The following is a 23,963-nucleotide window of genomic DNA, read 5'->3' as shown; positions in this document are numbered from 1 at the left end:
TCACATATATTTGTCTTTTTTCAGTCATTAACCAGTTACAGTCCACTTTCACCAGACATATCAGTTTCCTGCTTGTTGAAACTTGTTATTTAATTGTGTTTTCAACAGATTGAAAAATAAGTGGGTGAGGACAGACTTTTAGTCGATCTAATGATAAAGAACTGAACATTGTTCATTCAAACACCAAAGATTAAATTGGAGTCTAGGTGTCTGTAATTGATTGTACGTCTTCTTCTAAAGTTCATCTTGTTTCTGCCCGACATTGTAATGGATAAAGTCTCCGTGTTATCTAAAATGTGTTCATTAGCATCAGAATTAACAGACCCACCTGATTCCTGGGATTGTGTAATCAGCATGTCGGTTGTGTACTGAAACCTCTGCTACCTAGAATTTGAACCATAGACTTTTAGATTACACTCCCCCATGAAATAATGTTGGATCTTTATATCCCCAAGTTATGAATAATGTGGCTTCATTTAAAACATATTTCTCACATTGGTTAGAGTAAACATTAGAAGTGTTTTTGTGATAAGGATAAACAGCAGTTGATATGAAATCATCCGAATCGTAATCAAAATCGAGCTCATTTAGTACTTGTGCTTCTCATTGAACAAGTTTCCCACAAGGAACAAATGCATTATGAGGACAAATAATATTTTATATGACATCAATATTTGACTCTTCCGAAACATTTTCCTCAAATTTATTAAGAGTGTCATTGCAGAGTAAAGGATCATCAGAAAAATCAGCATCTATCAACAGTACATCAGGTTTTCGGTCATGACTAGGTTTATTCGACATATTTTCCTCAGATTTTCAAGGAATCTCGTCAGAAATAAGTTAGTCATTAGGAAAAAGCCATATCTGGTACAATAACATGATAAATCTGATAAGCTGATTGACTAGAAACCGGTTTGGCATTTCTGAATTTTCCCAGGGATGCCGTGCTCTTGTAGTCATTCGAAGACGAGTTTTAGACGCTGGAGATGAGATTCTCTGTCCGGACACGCGATCAAACAGTTATCAACATACTCATGTACGAAGTTGGAACTTCGAAAAGCGTCAACGAATAAACTCTGGAATGTTTGTACAGCATTTCTTAAACCGAAGGGCATGCGGAAAAACTCGTAGAGACCGAAAGGTGTGATGAAAGCGATTTTAATGAATGTCATCAGCAGCCATGGGACTTTGGCTATATGCTTTAACCAAGTCGATTTTCGAAAGAACAGTTGTACCTTTCAAGGTAGCTGTCGTGAATGTGAGACAACGGGTAACGATCGGGAATAGTTTCGCGTTCAATCGCCGATGGTCACCAGTTCGACGCCAGCAGTTGCTGTCCGTTTTAGAGACCATATTCAAGGGAGATGCCCATGGGCTGTTTGACGACCAAATGTGGCGATCGCTTTCCCAATCACCACCTGCAAGTCGAAAACTGCTTCAAGAAGTGGGTCGTTAGAGTTCTCAGGAAGAACGCTGACTTCTGCGCAAGTAACAACGGGGTAGCAAACTTTCCTCGTCCCATTGTTTACGTATAACAGGCGGCTATTCCGCCGGCTACGGTTGCCGTTAACACGTGCCGGTCGGTTGGGGGTTTTCTGTAACTTCAAAAATTTCCGTGCTAATTATGCTACCGGCACCAATCAGGTTTATCTGTCGCTCGTGATCTAAAGACAGATCGTTTTCGTGAAGTACTCCTTTGGGGAGTTTGGGATTGTCTACCCTCATGACGAGTACTAAAGTAACTTGTCAGAGTGTGACAGAGTTTTCTGACAAAATTGTTTGTTAGTCTGAAGAAACTTCGGCGTCAGAAGTTCTGGTTACCTCCAGGATTCGGTTTACAGATACAACCAGCTCGTCCACAACATTATTTCGAAATGAGACAAGAACTGCCTGCATCTGTTGAGGAAGCTTAGACAAGAAAATTTATATAAACAGGCCATTGTCAAAGGTCGGTTGGCCACTGGCCTCTCTCATTCGTGACACGTCTGATTCTAATCCATGTTGTAGATCGATGTTATTGATGGGTCGGCCTTACTTTTGTCGATCAGCTAGATCTCCGCGTTTGAGAATAGCTCGTTTTAGAGTTTCGTAAGTTTTCAGTATATCACTAGTACACGTACTAGGTGTGACGTACATTTTGAACTCGCGTGGTAGTGCCTTTACTAAGTCGGGGAATCGTGCACGTGGATCGATCACGCTGTGCTCGTACAAGTCAGCTTCTGCGTAGCAGAACCAAACTTCGATGTTATCTGTCAAGAATGGCATTAGTTAGAATGAAAGTGGCGTAAGAGACTTGATCTTATGTAACCTAGGGGTCTGTATGGTCATGATGAATATAGAGCATAGCAGTGAAGAAGAAAATTTTCAAAAATACTAGACAATATATCAAAGTACATAAAAACCAAAGTGAAAATGATATATAAAGTCCCAACAGGGAATAAATTCACAGCTTTCAAATTGATGTACCAGCTCACGTTGGGCTCACTATTAAAAATGATTCAATTATCCGGAGTTCGAAGACACCTTAACCAGTAACACCTCTTATAATCGAAATACGCCAACCCAGTCAAATAAAAATTCGGAAGCGAAGATGTCCGAAGATACATTTGATAAGCTGTCGATATATAGAGAAGTGGTCAATCTAAGCTGGCTGGTGGTCGTAGGAGATGTGTAGTACGGCGTACCTACTCGTGATCTGATGCGGACACATGACCGAGCGCCTTCAGTTAGGTGAGTCCATTAAAACTGATGTGGTCAGCATCAAATGCCGAAGACTTACAGAGTCATTTATTTTGGGGATTTATTTACCGCTAAAGACATATTGCTTTAGTTTACTCATGCATTGATGGCTACATCAGCTTTTTATAAGCATTTTAAAACAATATAAAGTCACTCGTAGCGTGTTTATAATTAAAACTTATATAGATCTTCCATGCACCAGCTTCTTTCTTTCGTATTCTTCCATTGGAATATTGACTTCCCTTGACAAAATAATATTCCATACCAAAAAATCATAAAAGATGCTGTGACTTTATAATACTGATTTGTGATCGAAATTATTTTTCTCCTCTATATTGTTTGCGCACCGAATTGACTTAATCAGTTGCGAGTTGGAAGTTTCGGTTTCGTGGTGTCTGAGGTCTATTTTCGAATGGCAGGTTGCCCTGCACAAGTGCTGCAGATTGAGCCGAAGTGTGAACTGGTATTTGAAGGTAGTTATTATAGTCTGTCATTTAAGATGATTTGCTCTCTGTGAAGTTTTAACGTAGTCCTCGATATCCATATAGTAGGGGATCAGGTGTTGTATGCTAATACATACAATTCGTATTACTTAGTTATCCGATCTCTGTGTAAAGATATCAAAATGGGTCTATTTATTCTTGGTTTCTGGACATTACAAATTGCTCTCAGAAACGTGAGAGAAACAAAACTGAGAGTAGGGTTGGAGTTTTCATGATATTTTTGAAATACCATCATCCAACTTGAAGTTAACACATGAAATGCATAAAATCATATTCCTTCCCCTCAGATGGGACGAAAGGGTCCCTTTATAACTGTACTTAATATCGTTTAAGTCCGTTCTATCATGTTAAATTTATACATAGTATTTCCATTGCTTGTAAATACGTCTTAGTATCAAACGTGACTAATTAGGAGATAAGCAAAACTAAATTGGTTTGGACCACGACTACTACTTAAAAACCATCTTAACTAAGGTATGTGACCGCAAATGGCATCCATCTTACTGACTCCATCCAGGAGTTCTGCCATTGCCTACACAATCCGAATCAGCGCTTAATGATTCCATGGAGTGGCATCTTAATCAGGTCATCTCTCACGTTCTCCCAATTTACCGTGATACAGCACATTGGTAGCTGTTCTTGAGTCACAACTATTTGGGATGATAAGCGTCCATGGCTTCACTGATCGGTTCATACGTGGTATTTTCCGCTTACAGCATCCACTAGACAGTTGCACTGTACACAATCAATCATCTGAAGATATTAGTGTTCAAAGACTAGCCCCACATCGATGCCTGCTACCTTTATAGTATTTTTCACAATTTTAAGTAATGGAAGTAATTGGGAATATTTTCAGTGACGTGGGATTTGACTCCAGTTGGATTGTATGAATATTGTTGAAATACATATGTCGTCTATCCTCGTATATGTGATCAACTTAATCCACGTTATGTGATATTGACATTAATGTGTTAATGAGACTATGATAATTATTTGAATCAGAATGGAACAATCCTCTGGATGGATCAATTAGAGTTGATATGAGGACAAGTTATCGATAAGATAATACGATTTGATTATGTCCATGTCGTGTTGCACAGGCTATGCTGAGTGCGTCGGATTAGAAATTGAGCTGGCTTCGATGAATGGGTAACATTAGAGATTGAGTCATTTGAGTTTCTCGTCGATTAAGTTGGCCACTTAGTTTGTCCACGGGACACTTAGAGTTCTATATGTTCACCGTCTGCGCAGATTTGCAAGGCACGTATAGTTGGAAAACGGGCTCACCACTTTAGTGTCCCTAGACCTGACTCCAGTTAGATCTAGGGTTAGTAAATATTCGTAGCTTTGAAAGAGAACTTTGGTGGTAGTCAAGGTAGTTACCGATGATTTCGAGTGTGAAAGCTGCACTACTGAACTATTCACCTCAGAGGACAACACCAAGTGATGCAATACATTCCGCTTCGTAGTAAATTAGCTCTATGTAGGCTGGCGAACATTTCGTTTGTGGAGCAAGTAGAGTTGGAAAAGTCAAGCGACCTTTTAGTACGAGTCCCATGGTTTTTCCAACTACCATCTTACCTGGGCTAAGACTTCTCATGTAGATGCTGTGATTAATATGCTTCCTACAGTCTAACCAGACTGATATGGACTTATTCTTAATCAACATTTTTAACTTGTAGCGAGTGATTGACATCCTAAAAACTTTTGAAGTGTTATTCAGGTTGTTCATAGTCACTCGTCCATTCTCTGGAACAAATACTCCTAACACGTTTTTGATCAAAAACCCGTAATTTCAACGTACTTATATTCCTGGCTTTCTGATAGCCTTTCTAAATTCTTTTTATCATGTCCCTTCATGCCTTATAGACATATTTGGCTTAATATTGTATGCGGTTACCAGTAGTAATTCCTACTATTGCTTGGATTTCGGTTCGGGTATCCCAGGAATACATGCATCACTTTTCATCGCTGCTTCAGATTCACCAAAAAAGCAAATCTGTACAGACACTTTAAAAAAACTTCGTAGAGTTTTCTAGTATTTTCTAATTCTAATTTAATCAAGCCGTGGTGTTGTGGTTTTAGCTTTTGGGATCAAAAGGTCACTTTAGTTTGGGCGACCGGGTAGTGTCATCAGTGCTCCTCAGAAGTGTGGTCGAAAGCTGAATACGTAAACCTGTTCCTGGCCAATGAGTTGTGTTGAAATTTATATTCATGTTTTTGGTGTCTGAATCCCACAACTCTCCAGTGTCCCAACCAATCTGGCTACAAGGTAAACGTGTCTTTTGTAGCGGTATCCGAAGCCTTAAACGTATTTCCCATTGACTCGGTAGCCAATTTTTGACTCAGAAATCGCTTTGGTCTTTTTCTCATCAACAACTCATTCCAATTATGTGTATTTTTTTCCTGTCGAAATTCTTAATATCATTTATATGGCTTCTGTGTAGGTCCTTTCGTCGATGTAGTAACTTCTTATATCAAATTGACAAATCCTTTGGACCGAGCCGTTGGGTTTAAGATCAAGACAACAGTGCCGAAATGTTATTGTGTAAAACCAAGCAACGGATATATAGAACCTCATCAAACTGTAGAAGTTGCAGGTTTGTTTTGTGCTTGTATCTGGGGTAAATATTTATTTTTTAGTAATGCTCCAGCCGTTCAGTTACAATGCCGCAGAAAAATTTAATCATAAGTTCATGATTCAGTCTATCATTGCTCCTGATGATCCTCGTCCTGCCATGGAGCAGTTGGTATGTAATTAGCCAGAACTTAAGTATTTATTTCCTAAGTGGAAGGATGCACCTCTTAGCAAGCTCATGGATTCACGGCTCTTTTGTCTTTTGCGTTTGCCTGATGAGCTTCATGTTGAACCTAGCCGGGATTTAGTCTTCGAAGGTTATTTTCTTTGTTTTTATGTATTAACTCAGCTAGGTCCTTTTGTGAGACCTGTTACATCTATTGTGAAACTGACCAACCCTTCTTCACAGTTCGTTTGCTTCAAGATTAGCGCATCGTCCCCAGATCACTTTTTTGCCACCCCCAGTACAGGTGTTATGTATCCCCATGAAAATTTGGAGGTCTCAGGTATGATACATTTTTTCGTTACGATATTGTATAGTTGTGTTTCATCCCGATGATTTCGACTTTACAGCAAAAAATCGTGAGAGAATGTTAATTCAATCTGCCGTTTCTGCGGAAGAAGCAGATCCCAAAAAAGATCAAACAGTAGGTTTATTTTAAAAAAATTAAGACAATAGGCTTTGATTAAAGAAGGAAAGGTGACGGATTATTATCTAAAATGTGTGTTCAAAAACACAGGCATTGTAAGTTAGTTTCTGTTCTATTCTAAATATTTAGGTGGAAAGGATAGAAGCTAGCAAACAACAAACTGCGTCTTCTGTAAGTGAAAAACTTACTAACGCACATTTTTAGAAACCTGTACATGATACTGGTGCGACCCAGACGGATATCGAAAAGTTAATGGCTGAAATATCTGCTCTTCGCCAAGAAAATGCTGCACTGAAGGTAATATTATGTCCTGTAGTAAATATAAATCTGAAATTTTTTTGTTTTCCTAAATACGATGTTTGGAAGCAGGCTTAGTAAGTATCACTTTGCAAACAATTTTCATAAACTTCAGAGTAGTCGAATTACCTTACAAACATTCAGTTGTTTAATTCAGCTACCGTTTACCACCATACACCTTGGTATCCCATTGTTATTTAGTTGTGTCAAGGCATAGTTTTTGTGGCGTATTTTTTTAAATTTCGAGACACCAGGCACATCTGATGATTTGGCTGTTCGCTTACGACGAATAAACAGAAAATTCCCTAGGCTTTTACATGTTACGGAATGTTATTTCATCCTAATTACTCCATTTATTTATTTATTTCAACACAAACGTCGGTACAAGAAGACACCAAATATACATGCTCCACACTTCGTCATTTGATTTGCGTGAGAGCTGGACTATTACCCGAGCGCCCAAACCAAGGCAGGTAGTTTTCTTATGGAGCTACTTGTGTTTGCTCTTGTCCTGGTATCATGGCCAACTAATCTAAAATTAAGCTAGGATTAAGGCATAATTTATCCAATCCATCACGAAGTATCACCTAGTATATTGGTTCAAATTGTCATACCTCATTAGCAAAGAGAAATAAAAACGTCATACCAAATCCCAGAATGGTTAAGGTAGTAACAGTACCAGTGGTAATAGGAAAGATTAAATATTAAAGTCACGACTCGAAAGGAAAATATAAATTAATAAAATAAAAACTAAAGGTTACGGAGAATTTAGAATTTGGGGAAAGACAACGAATGGATGCACCTGCGCCATCGCAAACGATTTTGAGCCATATCATTCAAAGTCTTTAAGCACTAGTCACGATAATCACGCTGACCCCAACCAGATAGTCTATACCTGTTGACATTGCGAAGTTCAGTTGTCAATGTACTGATGTTATGTTTTGGTTTGGTGACTTCTAGCTTTTTTCAGCCCACTCCCATATCAAATAAAATTGCTTGTCAAGGTAAGGATTGCGATCGATGAAATCTAATCTAAAAACACTTATGTGTTAAATTGAACAGATCTCTACTTTTTTGTATGACTAAGGCATTTCATCGTTCTTTATCTTGTGGAAAAACCTGGTGGATTTGCACTAATGGATTCTCTTGAACTCATCCCATCAGGCTCTGAACATGATGAAGAGCGAAAGCAAATCAGATCTAGGTTAACCAAAAGTCTAAGGAACGACCGTGAGCAGTGGTGGGCAACGAAAGCAAAAGAGATGGAAAAGGCGGCGGCTATAGGTAACACAAGACAGCTCTTCAGACTAATAAAAGAAACTGGAATTAATAAGTCAAGTGTAAGTCAGACTAGCTTGGAAAAAGATGACACTTATCTGTTCTCAGCCCAGACGTTTAGAACGATGCGCGGAACAGTTTAGATGACCTTCAGGTAATAGACAACTACCCACCATTCCCAGACAGCGTGAATAGATAATTAAAGTAGCTCCCCCGACTCTAGTTGAAGTTCAAAAACCTATAGCTAATCTGGAACGAGGAAGGGCAACTGGTCCAGATGGATTGGCTCAAGAGGTCCTTAAGTATTGTGGTCGAATTTTAGCGATCAGGTTGGTCAATGTTTTAGCTAGAATCTGGGAGTTGGACGTAGTCTCATCTGACTGGTTACAATCGCTTATTGTCCCGATACATAAAAATGGGTCAAAATCATCCTGTGACAAACATAGAGGGATTAGTTCGACTAATATAGCATCTAAAATACTAGCCTCAATAATTATCGGGCACCTAACTAAGACTCATGAACTGCAAACACGTGAAAATTAGGCTGGCTTCAGACCTGGTCGTGGCTGCATTGACCACCTATTCACCATTCGTCAGGTTCTCGAACGCAGGCATGCTTATCGGCATCCGACAATGGTGGTCTTTTTTGACTTAAAAGCAGCATTTGACCGAGAGATTCTGTGGCAGTGTCTGTCATTGAAAAGCATACCTCAGAAGAAGACGCTGACAAAATGCAGAATCTTTTGGTAGCACTAAGCAGCAATGCCAGGATGTTTGGAATGCGCTTCTCTCCCTCTAAATGCAAGTTGTTGCTTCAGGACTGGTCTGCGTTAACACCTGAACTAAGGATAGGGAGTGAAGTAGTCGAACGCGTTGACAACTTCACTTATCTTGGAAGTCTGATCAGCCCTAATGGTTTGGTATCGGACGAAATCTCAGCACGGATTCGAAAAGCTCGTTTGGCTTTTGCCAACTTACGTCACCTTTGGCGAAGGCGAGATATCCGTCTATCAACAAAAGGACGAGTATACTGCGCGGCAGTCCGTTCTGTTTTAATTTACGGCAGCGAAACATGGCCATTAAGAGTAGAAGACACTCGTAAGCTATTAGTATTTGACCACAGATGCCTTAGAAATATTGCTGGTGTCTGCTGGGATCACCGGGTAAGTAATAGTGAGGTTAAACGCAGGGTATTAGGAAATGATGGTAAATCAGTTGATGAGGTTATGAATCTTCATCGACTGAGATGGTTGGGCCACGTGTTACGTATGCCTGAACACCGATTACCACGACGTGTAATGCTATCCGGTATTGGAGATGGTTGGAAGAAAGTTAGGGTTGGCCAAACCAAAACGTGGCATCAGTGCTTGAAGTTACCAACTTCTAGTCATAGTCATGTTGGTAGATGCAGACTACTTGGTTGGGGTCTGCGTGACTATCGTAACCAATGGTTGGAGACTCTTGGTGACATGGCTCAAAATCGATTACAATGGCTCTGTTGTCCCTTAAACGATGATATTAAAAATGCTTCATATCTTTCTTTCTGTACTATATCGTTATATGCAATCTTTCTATTATACATTGCTACCATTAGAGTAACTACTTCTATAAACTAGATGTCCATCCTGTCGTGTTAATGAGTTATGGCTACTTGAACTGATGCATTTATGTACCTGGTTCTACGTTGTAGCCGACTGACGGAACTGGATTTTTCCGTTTGGTCCGAGTGGAAAGTAACTTTTCCACAGTGCTCAACCAATGAGAAATTTCTTTTCTCTATATATCGTAAATCTCTATGCTTCAGACAAATTGTGATAAGAAATTATGAATTGGATGCTGTTACTAGTTAAAAATGCTTTAACGTGTAAAGCCATTAAGTCTCTGAAGAGGTATGGCCTTCACACAATTATCAAATATCAGAAAAATTCTAATATGAATAATTTGCCTAATAATTAATTAAGTTAAAACTCTTGACTCGGTACTTGAGCACTCATCTGTACAATTTATTTAAAACAGTGAAACGATCATCTACCATCTCTTTTCGTGTTACCTTATTCGAGGGCTTTTTAATGAGCTAAATTGAATGGATTGTTACAAACCCCACTACCTAACAATATATATCATAAATAACAAACCCTAAAGATAATTCACGTTTATATCCGATTGGATCAATTTTTCTCCGGTGTTATGGTTTACTTAATTTGATAACATAATATGACTCAGGTAGTAGAAGTAGTTTGTGTTGTAGTAGATTTTAAAAGATGAAACCATTAATCGACGACTGACTGAGTATTTAAATATATGTTAGGAAACTGAAACAATTATTATTCATTTATAAAGTATCCAGTCGAAATACTTAACATACAACAAATGAATGATCAAACTGGAAAATAAAGGTCACAAGACACGAAAAGACAATTGACTCTTGCCCCACTGCAACAATTTTATTCTGATGTTATACTAAAGACAGTTAATCATCAACACTTCTTTTACTAGTTGATCGCTTTGCCTTCAAAAACAGTTTGACAAAGATGTATATCTCAATTACTTTTATATGGAGTCCAGTATTATTGTTATGTTTTCAGCTTGTCACTTCCAAATTATATCCAAACTAATACACAGCAGTTTTCAACTGAAAATAAACAAAGGTATGACTGGAATAACATACATGTCTAGTTTATATTAGGGTTTTTTGTTGTCTTGATTTATTTGCATATTTCATATTTATTGTGTATATATACTCATAGTTACAAATTATCTTGTATGAAATCGTCTGTGTTGACTTCTGTCCGGAGACTATCATCCGGTATCTTGTAGACATAATTTCGTATAGATCTTCATATACTTCAAATGAATAAGTAAATGAAGTTACCAAATTAAGTCTGATTATTGTTTTTACTGACATCCTTAAGTTGATTATCTGGTTAATGATAATAAGTTTAATATAATGTTACACTAGTCCAAATGAATGTAATTATTCTTGATCTGTAAATGTCCTATGGTTTCGTGAAGGCGGGAGACAACATGTGTAGATAAATTAACAGGTAGTTGATTATTTAGTTTTTAACTCATAACTTTGTCTCATGGTGTAGCTTCATAGAAAAGGTATTATAACTTATTTAAATTCATCTTTTGTTACCTGAAACATATAGAGTAGTAGCGTGACAACAAATGTCTTGATTTTTTAAAATCATCTATTATTATTTATTTATTTTCCAATTCATGGTTTGTAACTGTTCATAGGAATCGGATCTCCATTTACGACGTACAGCAGCTATCTCAGATACATGTCGAATGCCTACCGAATCCGGTGCTGGATCAATGCCTACCAGTGGAAGCCGTCATCATAATCAAGCCAGAGCTGATACTTTTAGTAACATCCCACCGATTTTATATTTAATCACAGCTTTAATCATTGGTCTCTTTGTGGGTCGCTTTGTTCTGTAAATGATCTGCAAACTTACAACTATAGTTATGCTGAATCGTTGATAATAGTAATAATTCTTATCATTATCATTGCGTGAAATTTCTTCAAAATCCGTTCATATGCTTTATCAGACATCTCTTTTTTCTCAGTTTGTATGTGCGTTTGTGTTTATCTTTGCTATTATACATTTCTGTATTGACAAAAGATTAATACTATTTGTTCTAGTTAGTTATTTAATATTTTATTTAACACTCTTCATGCTAAAACTATTCCAACAAACTTTCATAAAAGTTTTCAAATGAATTATAATACTCATTGAGACATGTGTAAACTTAAAAAGATGGATACTTGTTTTGATTTGCTCTGAGATAATTACACTTTTTGTTGTTGTTTTTTTTTCTTCTGTGGTTAAATAAAAAACCGAATAATATTATTATGTATTAAAAGTGAAAAACAAAAAGGGTAATTAATCATGTTATTAAAGGGTATGTTTATATCACTAAATTTGTTATATTTATTGTGATGTGTTGTGTATTTGTATGTATCTTGCTTCACTGTTCCAACTAATTAGTTATTAAATCTAAGGTGTAATATCCTGCAAATGCCCGATCTCTTCAAGTGAACCACTTTTTGTGTAAATTTTATTTCTTATTATTCATATGGATCAGGTGACTTGGGGGTGGGCGGCACGACTGCATTTTATTCCTTGAGTTTCAGACCCACATTATGGACCATCATACGTAGGTCATTTGGTTCGAATTTGTTATATCCTAGTGAGGATTAAATTACGAGTAACTTCTGAGACCTAATAATGGACTAATATTATCTATATATTTTTATTCTATAACTATTCAGTAATTAAATTATGTATATCTATATTCCTCTTATTATAAGCTTCGTTTTGACCTATAGATCATTATTGTACGACTTACTGTCCCTATGTTATACTCAGTTTATTAATTACTGTCTCCCACGTACACAGCTACTTTTTGGCTTATTTGTGTATGAATGTTACTTCCTATTTTATGGTACGATGAGACCTGTTCGGCTGGTATATAAACCAAGTATGTTTGAAATAAATGATTCGCATAGTGGGAGCTGTTAATGGTGTTCTGGAGTCAACTGGACGGGCTAAGTGAACAAAATATCAATAAGGACGCTAGGCTGTTTATACCGGTCGAACGTCATTTTGATTGATAAGTATGATTAACGGTTTATTTATTTACGTCTATATTTACTAATTGATATAATCTTGTCACTTCCTGATTGATCCGTTGAGCTTCATTATGGGTTCGAACTTACTTACTTGCGCCTGTTACTCCTCGTGAAGGAACATAGGCCGCTCACCAGCATTCGCCATCCAACCCTGTCCTGGGCAATCCTTTCCAGCTCCTTCCAGCTGTTATTCATCCTTTCCATATCTGCTTTTATTTCCCGACGTAATGTGTTCTTTGGCCTTCCTCTTTTCCGCCTTCCTTCAGGATTCCAAGTTTGGGCTTGTCTCATGGTGCAGTTTGACGATTTGCGTAATGTATGTCCTATCCATTTCCATTGTCTTTTCCTAATTTCCTTTTCATCTGGAAGCTGGTTTGTTCTCTCCCACAAAAGGCTGTTGCTGATGGTATCCGGCCAATGGATGTTGAGTATCTTGCGTAGACAGCTATTTATCAATACTTGTACCTTCTTGATGATGGTTGTTGTAGTTCTGCAAGTTTCTGCTACGTATAGTAGAACTGCCTTGACGTTGGTATTGAAGATTCTCACTTTGATATTGGTTGGAAGTTGTTTTGAGTTCCATATGTTCTTCAACTGTAAGAATGCTCTCCTTGCTTTGCCAGTTGTAATTACTTGATAATAATCAAATGCTCTCACAAATTTTAGAATTCAGTATTCAGTGGTAGTCATTCTTTATTGTTTAGAGCTGTTATATGTCCATTGTTTGATATACTTAATATGTAGAGCAGAAACTAGTTTAATGAAGTAGAATTAATGTTAGTGATGTCGTGCAGCTTGTATGTTTCATCATACTTAAATATGTAATTGGTTTTCCGAGTTTTGCTAATTATAAGAAGCTGTCAAATTTTCAGGTGGGACCCGAAAAAAATAACGGGGTTTAAGATTCAGTATTTTCTCAGTAGGAAGACTGAAATGTCGACATTGGAGGCAAGATATATTGCGTAATGTTTTGGACTTCCAGTCCAGTTACAGATAAGCAACAAATCAACTGTCTGATAACTGATAATTTATTAACTATGACATCATCTGTATAGTAATATTGTATAGGAATTTTCATGCTATTTGCATATAATTTGCGATCGCGTAAAAAGTGTAAGTAATCACATTGTCCAGTTGTTCTCGGGATTATGCTCCTTGGCTTTGCTTTAAACTGTCATAAAGCTGAGTTTAAATTTTTAAAAGCTTTCGGGTGGTAAGAAGTCCTGAACTGTAGTTTGTATCACATAATAAAATTAACAGTAATGTTGAATGCTTACAGAATATTATTTCGTGGAGACTTTACTATTACTAACTGGAAAGCGTTAATGGTATTTACCACTTTATCGACTTAGTCAACCTTATAAAAATAAAACGGAAGATGGCCCCCGGGTGAATGGGAATAATCAAAGTTCATATAAACACACTTCTATGTCGATGGTCTAGGTAACACGAGCGTTTGTACAAACTTCTTTTAGATGTAAAGATTAGGTTTGTGAAAGTGGATTCCGATGGCTTTAGTAATATACGAAAGATGAGCTCGTGAACCGTGTTGTAACTTTAATAGAAAATGGCGGATAACCTAAAAACTTCACTCAGATCAACTTGACATTTTTTTGTCCATTAGTTGGATAAGAATAGAACACTAAAACTCTTGACTTCCCTCTACGCAACCAAGACGAATACCATTCCGCTATGCGATGATGGACTTTCCGAACTGTCTCCACAGGAGCAATCGAATTGATAGATACACTTGGTTGTGGCGGATTCAGACTATATGTTTTTATTGGTGGCTTTCACCAAACGATCGGAGAAAACTGGACTCAGTTTAGCATTAGTAAATATTTCCTGCGCTGCATTTCCTAACCTTTGAGTTATTATTCACTCTGTAGTTCCATTTAAGATAGGTGGTTCCAAGAACAGTACTGTATGCACAACGGTTATCAACATCGGTCTTTTTTTGTTTCCTACATGTGTTTGTTGATAAACTTCTCTGGATAACCATTCTTACTAAGCGGGTTGCGAACATTACCCAATTCATTTTCAAAAGCATCAAAATAAATCATTTTCGGACGGTTTAGGATTCTGTTGTGACTCTAAGCCCCGCTAGTTATCACGTGATTTATTACGGCTTATTCAATCTTAGTACTGTGCTAAACCAATGACTTTCGACCGGTATGAGCATCCTAGCGTCCTTATCGGTCTTTTGTTCGCCTAGCCCGCCCACAACAATAACAGGTCCCACTATAGAAATCATCTATTTCAAACATACTTGGTCTATATACCAGCCAAATAGACCTCATCACACCATAAAGTAGGAAATAACATTTATACAAGGTCAAGCCAAAAAGTGTTTGTGAACGTGGAAGACTAATCAATAATCTGAATATAACTTAAGAACAGTAAATCATATAACAATAATAATCTATGGGTCAAAATGAAGCTTATAATGAGAGGAATATGCATATACATAACGTAGTTACTGAACAGTTATACAATAGGAAAATATATGTATAATATCAATCCATTAAGTTCAATAGGATATAAGAGATTCCCACTAAATTTCTTTAATATTTGGTCGGTACAGTACTATATACATGAGTAGATTGTCCAATTGCAGATTTTCTACGTATCTCAAAACTGTTTTATTGCAGGTATAAGAGTTAGAGTTTATTTATGACTCTCTATCAGTTCACTGCAAATAAAATACACAGTTTCCAGTATGGTAATGTTAGTAAGTAAACGCGATACATCTGATGATATCAAAGTTATTTTTGACCAACAGATTTTCTACTACCAATAAATTCAAAGGAATCCTTGACACTATGCTTAACAATTTCTTTGTGCAACGCTTTGAGGATCTTTACTAACTATTTTTCCTAAGTATGATAAACTGAATTATTTATATCTAAAATAGGTTGAATGGTTAAACCAGTGTTGTGTATTTTTAGCAGACAACATAGCCTTGATGTTATCGTCGCCGTAGATCTCAACATTCCGAACACTTCAAATAAAACGTTTAATGTTTCACTGAGTCAGTAAGTCGTTTGTAAATCGTATCTGCGAAATCATTCTTCACTACTCTACGACTAATCCTCCTCATTTATCTTTATCACCACACACCACCTATGATAATGATTTGAGTTCACAAAATGCTACTCCTGAAACCACGCTTTTAATGTTCGAACCTTGTGTCAGATAGGATGACAGACTTTTTTAGCTAGGATTCTAGAATCTTGAGCCATCAATGCAAGCTGCGTCTCCAAAACGCGCGGGATTTGAGTACGGTCATTTATTTGACCTCTCGTTGTCACTATGTTGATGCAGATCGTTTACCTTATGTGTATCTGGAGATCGCACTGCGATCTCCCTTGGCCTCGTTAGTGTAGGTATAGCATTAAGTTCTAAAATAGAACACGTTTTCTTAGGCTGGATTTCAATAGGCAGTCGCTTGTGCGCTGTCTGACTGGACGAGACAGTAAGAACTCGAAAAGACGCCTTTGCCTCTTCGTTGTTTCAGTGTACGCTCCCACTATTCGCGACTCAGGTGAACCTAACGATGGAATTTATGTGAAGCTTCCCAACCTTCTACAAGAAGTTAAACGCTCCAATGTAGGAGAAGTGGCAGGTGATTTTAATGCTTATTAGGCAAACTTGACCAAAGTGAAAGACATTTAGGTGGGTCTTACGATGTCGCAGCTCGGTGGACAGATAATGGCGACCGTCTGCTGCAACTGTGCTCAGATAGTAGTCTAATTCTAGCGAACACCAACACAAGGAGAAACATAGTCTGACGTAGCGACCCCCACAATCAACCTAATGATGGATCTAAAAAGATCGCATTGCCATCAGCCGATGTTCGAGGCTCAATAGAAGACTGTTGCTCATTCCTGAGCATATGTCTAGACTCAGATCATAGTCTAGTTCGAGTACGTGTTTGCCTGCGTCTTGCTGGAGGCCACAGACAGATAACCCCTTAGACTTCAACCTAATGATGATTTATTCCTTGACCTTAAGGCGGTGTTAGACCCTGATGATCGTGAGGTTCTGTGGAAGTCTTTCATTGGAAGGTATACCAAAGCAGTACATTGGCCTTGTACAGAATCTCTTCTCGAACACTACTGGTCCAGTCAGAGCTTATGGCGAACTGTCATCGGAATAAGTCCGCTTCCCTGATTTTATTTAACTTTGTCATGGACATACTTCTAGATAATAACACTTTCATCTTGTGACTTTTCACGGATCGATTTCTACCAGGTGATTCATAATTTGACGTGGAATATGTAGTTGATATAATCCTATTTTTTGCAGACGTTGACGAAATGCTGAGTGTTCTGATCATATTAAGCAACAATACCAGCATGTTTAGGATATGATCCTCTCCCTCCAGTTACTAAATGTTGCTTTATGATTGGCTTGGATCAGTGCCTGAAGCAATGGTAGGGAGCGAAGAAGTTAAAGGCATCATTTATCTTAGGAGCCTCATTAGTACTGATGGTCTGGCGTCTCACGAAATCTCGGCACGGATTTAGAAGGCTTCTGTCGATTGCGTCACCTGTGGCGTAAGTGAGACACCCGTCTACGAATCAAAAGACGGATTTACTATGCAGTAATTCACTTCGTTCTACCTTATAGATTTGATCATGGTCATTAAGGATATTTGTAGGTTACTAGTATTCGATTATAAGTATCTTCGAAGCATTGCCTGTGTACTTTGGGATCACTGATTAAACAATGCCCGGGTTAAGAATATAATATTCATTAAGAACGCCAAATTGATAGAAGAGATGGTAAATCTTGATTAACTGAAGCCGCTGGGACATGTGTTATGTATACTCATCTATTACCTACCTCGACGAGTGACGTATTCTGATGCAGAAGTGGGCTGGAAGAAAGCTAGAAGTCACCAAACCAAAACATAACATCAGTACATTGACAACTGAACTTCGCAATGTCAACAGGTATAGACTATCTGGTTGGGGTCAGCGTGATTATCGTGACTAGTGCTTAAAGACTTTGAATGATATGGCTCAAAATCGTTTGCGATGGCGCAGGTGCATCCATTCGTTGTCTTTCCCCAAATTCTAAATTCTCCGTAACCTTTAGTTTTTATTTTATTAATTTATATTTTCCTTTCGAGTCGTGACTTTAATATTTAATCTTTCCTATTACCACTGGTACTGTTACTACCTTAACCATTCTGGGATTTGGTATGACGTTTTTATTTCTCTTTGCTAATGAGGTATGACAATTTGAATCAATGTCCATACGTAGCGGATTCTTCGTTGAGACTGACAGACAAAATGCTCTGAATGATGAACTGAATCACCGAGATATCGGAATTTTTGGTTTCAATTTAAACATTAGAAACAATTTATTGTTCAACTGACAATATTACTGAATTTACAAGAAATATCTGCCTGGTTTATTTGGTATATCAATTAAGATGTATTTATTTTTCTCAACGAAGAATCCCAAAATTAATAATTACAAAGAAAATTAGAAACGAAACTACCTTGGAAAGCTCACCGACGAAACATAAGCCGCACCACAAGAAGTGTGCACAAATACAACAGTGAAAGTTTACAGATTAAGAGTAATAAATATTGAATAAAAATGAAACTAGAGAGAAGGAAATGTAAATGAATAAATGACAAAATAAGGAAAATTAGTTACACAGTAGCAATACCAATAGTTTTGTAGAATCACACATGATATATATATATATATATGCAAATATAATCAGAGTTACGATTACACCGTAAACGTGTTCATCACCAACAATGAAAACTAACGTGGTAAACTAAGACGAATAGAAAAACAAAAGGTTCAAGGTAATTGCACATGGATACATATAGTACAAACGCGCAGGTATTCCACTTTCCATTCATTTATTTCATTAAACCTTTCATCTATTTGTATCAAAATTTCACAAGTGAGAATATAGAAGAAGTGCGAAAAATCAATAAAAAATAAATATATATAAAGCATTTGAGCATTAATTTAAATGTACACACTAGATGCATCTATGCTTAAGGCTAACTGAAATGTAGACAATCAAACAAATAGATAGACAAATCATAAGACAGATAAACATCAATTCGAGTAGAATTAAATCATCATTATGCTTTATTGACGATAACAGTGTTAAATATGAAACAACTATTACTTTATCATCTATTGTATACATTGAATCTCAACAAAAATGAAAAGAGGCACGTTGTTAAGGATTGTGTTTACATGGCAGACGGTGATTGATTACATGGACACAATGGTTTTTTTTTGTTTAATTATTCTACAATAACCAAAGATAACATATTATGATTTTTAACAAGAAATATTGGAAATATATTTTGATCAATTAACAAAGGTTTATTTGTTGTGTTTAGATTGGAATGTGAATTACATAGTAATAATGGAGCTGCTTTTATACTAAATGTGCATAAGTTATAAATTCCAAGTTGTGGTGCTAGACCTTTTAGTGTTAAGCATTTGACTTGATACGGTTGTAGATGAAATTCTTGTTTAGTTAAACCAATCCATATAAGAGATGGAATAAAGGATATATTACGAGAAATTGATTCCAATTGCGACAATGATGATGAGTTATACACTTGAAACGGATTAATATGTTGTGATTGATTTGTTTCAAGTGTTGATGATAAGACCTCTTCTGATATTGGTTCACGTCTAATAAACAAAAGAGTATTTGAGAAGAATACTATGAACTAACAATATAATGTCATAGAATCAGTCAGTTAGCTACAACATAGGACCAGGTACATACGTGAATCGGTCCAAGTTGTCATACTTCATTTGCACAACAAGATGAACACCGAATTCATAGAAGTAGTTAATTCACTGGTGATAATATATAAAAGAAAGATTGTATATAAGAATATAGTACAGGTAGAAATAAATAGTTAGTAGGAAGAAAGATATGAAGCGATTTTAATCCCATAGTTTAAAGGAAGACAGAGACTATACACACTTACGCCATTGTGATCAATTCTGAGCCATATCACACACAGTCTCCAACCATTGGTTACGACAGTCACGCGGACCCCAACCAAGTAGTCTGCATCTACAACGTGGCTCAGACCCGAAGTTAGTGACCGGTCTGAGCCATAGAATATGATCATTTAAAGCTTAATATAGATTTATTTCAAAATCCACAACCTTGTACAACAAACGTGATATAATACAGAAAGTTCTATTTCACATATGATTGTTGTATTTTCATTAAATAGATCATTTAAACACTGAAATAATCTAAATGATAAGAGTGAACAGTTTGAGACTACTCATGCAATTAAGTGGTAGTAAATAATTGTACACGTCATGATAGAGTCAAGTATTTTGAACTTCATGATTATGTATTATTTACAATCAGAATTATAAAATTAACACTGAATAAAATGTCTGTAATATCCATTATCTATTATGATCAGATTAGAAATGCAAAAAAATTCGGTGAGAATATCATTTATGAGCGATGCTAGACTAATCTTGAGAGTGTTCATCTAATAATAAGGACTAAGTAATTAGAATTATGATTTACAGTTGATGATTAAAAGCCTCCAAATGCTCTCACATGGCCACGCGTATATAGCCTCTGTCAGGGAAGTCTTACTCACTACCTTCTCGTGGCATTACTGTTGTTTACGAAATTGAGTGGACGAAAAGCGAATGACCGGCACTTTAACCACGTTGGTGGACATGGAGAGTCCAACTTGGGGAGTTGGAAAATAACCCTGATTCCAAACCAATGGTGTACATGGGCTCCATTATCCTGAAGGAATAAATGGCGTATGAACCAATCGTTGGTCACCGGTTACCATGGGACTGCATCTCCTTACGATGCTTCACTGCCTTGTGGATCAGACCTTTAGGTCGAAGGTTCCGTGTGTGGCCCCGTAAGAAAACCAGCTGCTTCGGTTTGGGCACCCGGTCAGTATCACAGCCCTCACACATATCAAATGAGATTTGCGTGGCGAATATGTATCTGGTGCCTCCTTGTACCAGTATTTATGTGTTCAAATAAATAAATAAATAATGATGATTAGGGTTAGGGATTAGATTTAGAATTTTAATCACGAACTGATATCAGTTATAATGCGAAAAATTTATTTAGCCAAATGAATAAATGAATTTCGCGCCAAAATCCGATATCTGTTATCTTATATACGTGATTAGTTCGTTTATAAAAATTATTGTCTCGTCAAAAATTCACTTGGATTATTTAAATTTTCATCGAAATACGTGATTCTAAGCAGAAATATTAAGTTTAAGAAAAATGATAATACAAAGTGGAAATCAATAAATTATAATTCCATAAAGAGCATTAAACTATAACAGAATTCTAATAATGAATGAAAATGTATATTTATTATTTATATAAACATCACTATTTATATTGCTTGACATAAAAAAAAAATCCTTCTGTCATATTTGTCAGTTAGTTAGTATAATTGAGTTGTGAATGGTATTTGGGGCTAAATCGTTCAGTGTAAGTTTATCATTCATCATCATTATTATTAATAATGTGAGTGATGAGGCAAGTAAATGAGCGTTTTTTTCCCCCTTTTTACAAAGAAACAATTATCAGTGATAATGAATATATATGACAATCATTATTAGATTAAACTATAAGTGCCCATCAGAAAAATATTTTCAATGAGTCAAACTTTACTTGTCGTTATGGTTCAATTGCTTTGTGAATGAAATACATATAGGAAGCTAATAAAAAAATACATGAAATTAAATTACAATTCGGAATCTTAAGCGTAATTTATCATACTATCCGAATAAATTTTAAACATATTCACATGACCAGTTAGTATCTATTGAAAGTAATGGGAATGTGTCTTAGGGATATATATAATTGATTGATTGATTGATCAATGGGTAATGAGTAATGTCATGTGTGTTAGGTTTTTTAATGCAAATCGATTATTATCGACCAGATCACTATGTGACAACTACTCTAGGTGTCTCGATATCGCGTGCACAATTTCGATAGGTGAGATGGTGGTTGGAAGTAGTCAATCGGAAACACTGAAGATAGGTTTGGAGCTATTTGGCACTCGTCAATGAGGTGCACATCTCAGCCTTATAGGAAGTTAGAGTCGCGACCCAGATAGCTCAGTGGTGACGTCTACGTGTGTGAAGGAGGGTGACATGGGATTGAATCCGCCAGGGAACATAAGTCTCCTCAAGATTAAAAATATATCTTGCCGACCACTGCCAAACAGCACAAAATCTACATTCAGGATATCCTGTCGACTACATTCAACCGCCGTGCATGGAGGACAGCTGACAGATGCATTCCAAGTAAGGACCAGAGTCAGACAAGGTTGTCTACTCTCTCCCTTCCTCTTTCTTCTGGTGGTCGACTGGATTATGAAGACCTCAACATCTGAAGGAAAACACGGAATACAATGGACAGCTCAGAATTAATTAGACGATTTGGACTTCGCAGATGACCTAGCCCTCCTATCGCATACATATGAACAAATGCAGATAAAGACAGCCTATGTAGCTGCAGTCTCTGCATCAGTAGGCCTCAGCATACATAAGGGGAAAATCAAAGTCCTTAAATTCAAAGCGGAGAACAACAATCCAATCACTCTTGATGAAGAAACTCTGGAAGATGTAGAATCTTTAACATACCTGGGAAGCATCATCGATGAACAAGGAGGTTCAGATGCAGACGTAAATGTGAGGATTGGCAGAGCAAGGAGAGCATTCTTACAGTTGAAGAACATATGGAACTCAAAACAACTTTTAACCAATATCAAAGTGAGAATCTTCAATACGAATGTCAAGGCAGTTCTACTGTATGGAGCTGAAACTTGCAGAACTACAACAACCATCATCAAGAAGGTGCAAGTATTGATAAATAGCTGTCTACGCAAGATACTCAACATCCATTGGCCGGATACCATCAGCAACAGCCTTTTGTGGGAGAGAACAAACCAGCTTCCAGATGAAAAGGAAATTAGGAAAAGACAATGGAAATGGATAGGACATACATTACGCAAATCATCAAACTGCATCACGAGGCAAGTTCTAACTTGGGATCCTGAAGGGAAGCGGCAAAGAGGAAGGCCAAAGAACACATTACGTCGGGAAATAAAAGCAGATATGGAAAGGATGAATAACAGCTGGAAGGAGCTGGAAAGGATTGCCCAGGACAGGGTTGGATGGCGAATGCTGGTGAGCGGCCTATGTTCCTTCACGAGGAGTAACAGGCGCAAGTAAGTAAGTAACATTCAACCGCCGTCTTAAATCTTAAAAGGACTGACATATATTACATACTTTAATGAGGTGTTGTAGGTAAGTGATGAGCGAATATGTGAGGACCATAGTAAACGAAATATACATCAAATAGGAATGAGTAAAATAGTTATATCAAGGACTCATGGTCTGCATTTTTAATGCGAGTTTCATGCTTTCGAGATTATTCAAACTGGTTTATTCCTTTCAATGAGAGTCACCAGCATAGAGCGAATGCACACTTTTTATTTTATCACAACCCGATACTTTATTATTCTTGTTATTGTGAAAATTTGTCCACATAGATACTCAGAACAACTGAATTCAGACATGTTAACCGAGAAAGATAGAGCGATCAGATAATGATATCGACTTTAAAGTTATTATTTACGATATCTATTAGTCAATAAGAGATCATTAATAAAGAGTAATAATAACTTGATAAGGATTTCTTAGAAGATAAAGAATGAACTAATGAATAGATTTTCTACAAACATTTCAAGTCATCTATGTGGACTCTATCAATACCGAGTCTTGTGAAAACACTATCAATTAATGTATGCAAAAACTAGACTATTTCAAATGAACAATATCGGCTACAACACTGAATATAAAACTGTTTGATAATCTAATTTCAAATTGTTTTTTTTCCTGTTTTCTAATCTGGAAATCTAATGTACAATACCTATTCTCATTGAATAATATGATTTATTCAGTTATTCAATGTAAAAAATATTTAATAATTGAATTCATGAGTTAATTGAAGCTAGACCACCATGGAAAACCTGGAAGCACTGAAAGGTTGTTTCACCATAGTATAGGACTCAGTAGTGTGCATCCATGATCCTGCTCCAAGAGACTCGAACCTAGGGCCTATCAGTTAAACATTAACACCGTTGTAGGTATCATTGCCAAGGTTTGATTTGATAATTTCGAATAAATTGAGCATTGGGTTGATTGTTACAAATATATTATTTTTATTTATTAACACCGTTGGATGC

At 36.8% G+C, this 23,963-nt stretch overlaps 2 protein-coding genes across 6 annotated transcripts in view; one reads left to right on the top strand and one right to left on the bottom strand.

Moving 5' to 3' along the window:
• Nucleotides 1-2,970: 2,970 nt before the first annotated feature.
• Nucleotides 2,971-12,934, top strand: MS3_00009276 (uncharacterized protein). Of its 3 annotated transcripts, none has more exons than XM_035734381.2 (10): nt 2,971-3,212; nt 5,690-5,842; nt 5,886-5,992; nt 6,032-6,137; nt 6,174-6,326; nt 6,361-6,467; nt 6,500-6,565; nt 6,600-6,641; nt 6,675-6,767; nt 11,289-12,934. In XM_035734381.2, the coding sequence occupies exons 1-10, from the start codon at nt 3,152-3,154 to the stop codon at nt 11,490-11,492; spliced, it is 1,092 nt and encodes a 363-aa protein (XP_035587717.2). In that variant the 5' UTR covers nt 2,971-3,151; the 3' UTR covers nt 11,493-12,934. The 3 variants fall into 3 exon arrangements, with proteins under 3 accessions (XP_035587717.2, XP_051065045.1, XP_051065046.1); XM_051217630.1 differs by adding an exon at nt 10,631-10,693 and having other exon boundaries at nt 6,032-6,326; nt 11,289-12,567; XM_051217631.1 differs by having other exon boundaries at nt 5,886-6,326; nt 11,289-12,033.
• A 4,602-nt stretch (nt 12,935-17,536) lies between these two features.
• TRAPPC8_1 (Trafficking protein particle complex 8) overlaps nt 17,537-23,963 on the bottom strand; it is a 60,317-nt gene continuing 53,890 nt past the window's right edge. For all 3 annotated transcript variants that reach the window (XM_051217629.1, XM_051217627.1, XM_051217628.1), the window contains one exon: nt 17,537-19,374. In XM_051217629.1, coding sequence (XP_051065044.1) covers nt 18,975-19,374 — 400 coding nt within the window. In that variant the 3' untranslated portion in view covers nt 17,537-18,974. The remainder of the gene's footprint in view (nt 19,375-23,963) is intronic.

This window comes from Schistosoma haematobium, chromosome 5 (genome assembly GCF_000699445.3).
Source record: "Schistosoma haematobium chromosome 5, whole genome shotgun sequence".
NCBI classification, from domain to species: domain Eukaryota; kingdom Metazoa; phylum Platyhelminthes; class Trematoda; order Strigeidida; family Schistosomatidae; genus Schistosoma; species Schistosoma haematobium.
The sequence above is the reverse complement of the archived record's forward strand: the minus strand, read 5'-3'. Positions and strand labels throughout refer to the sequence as shown.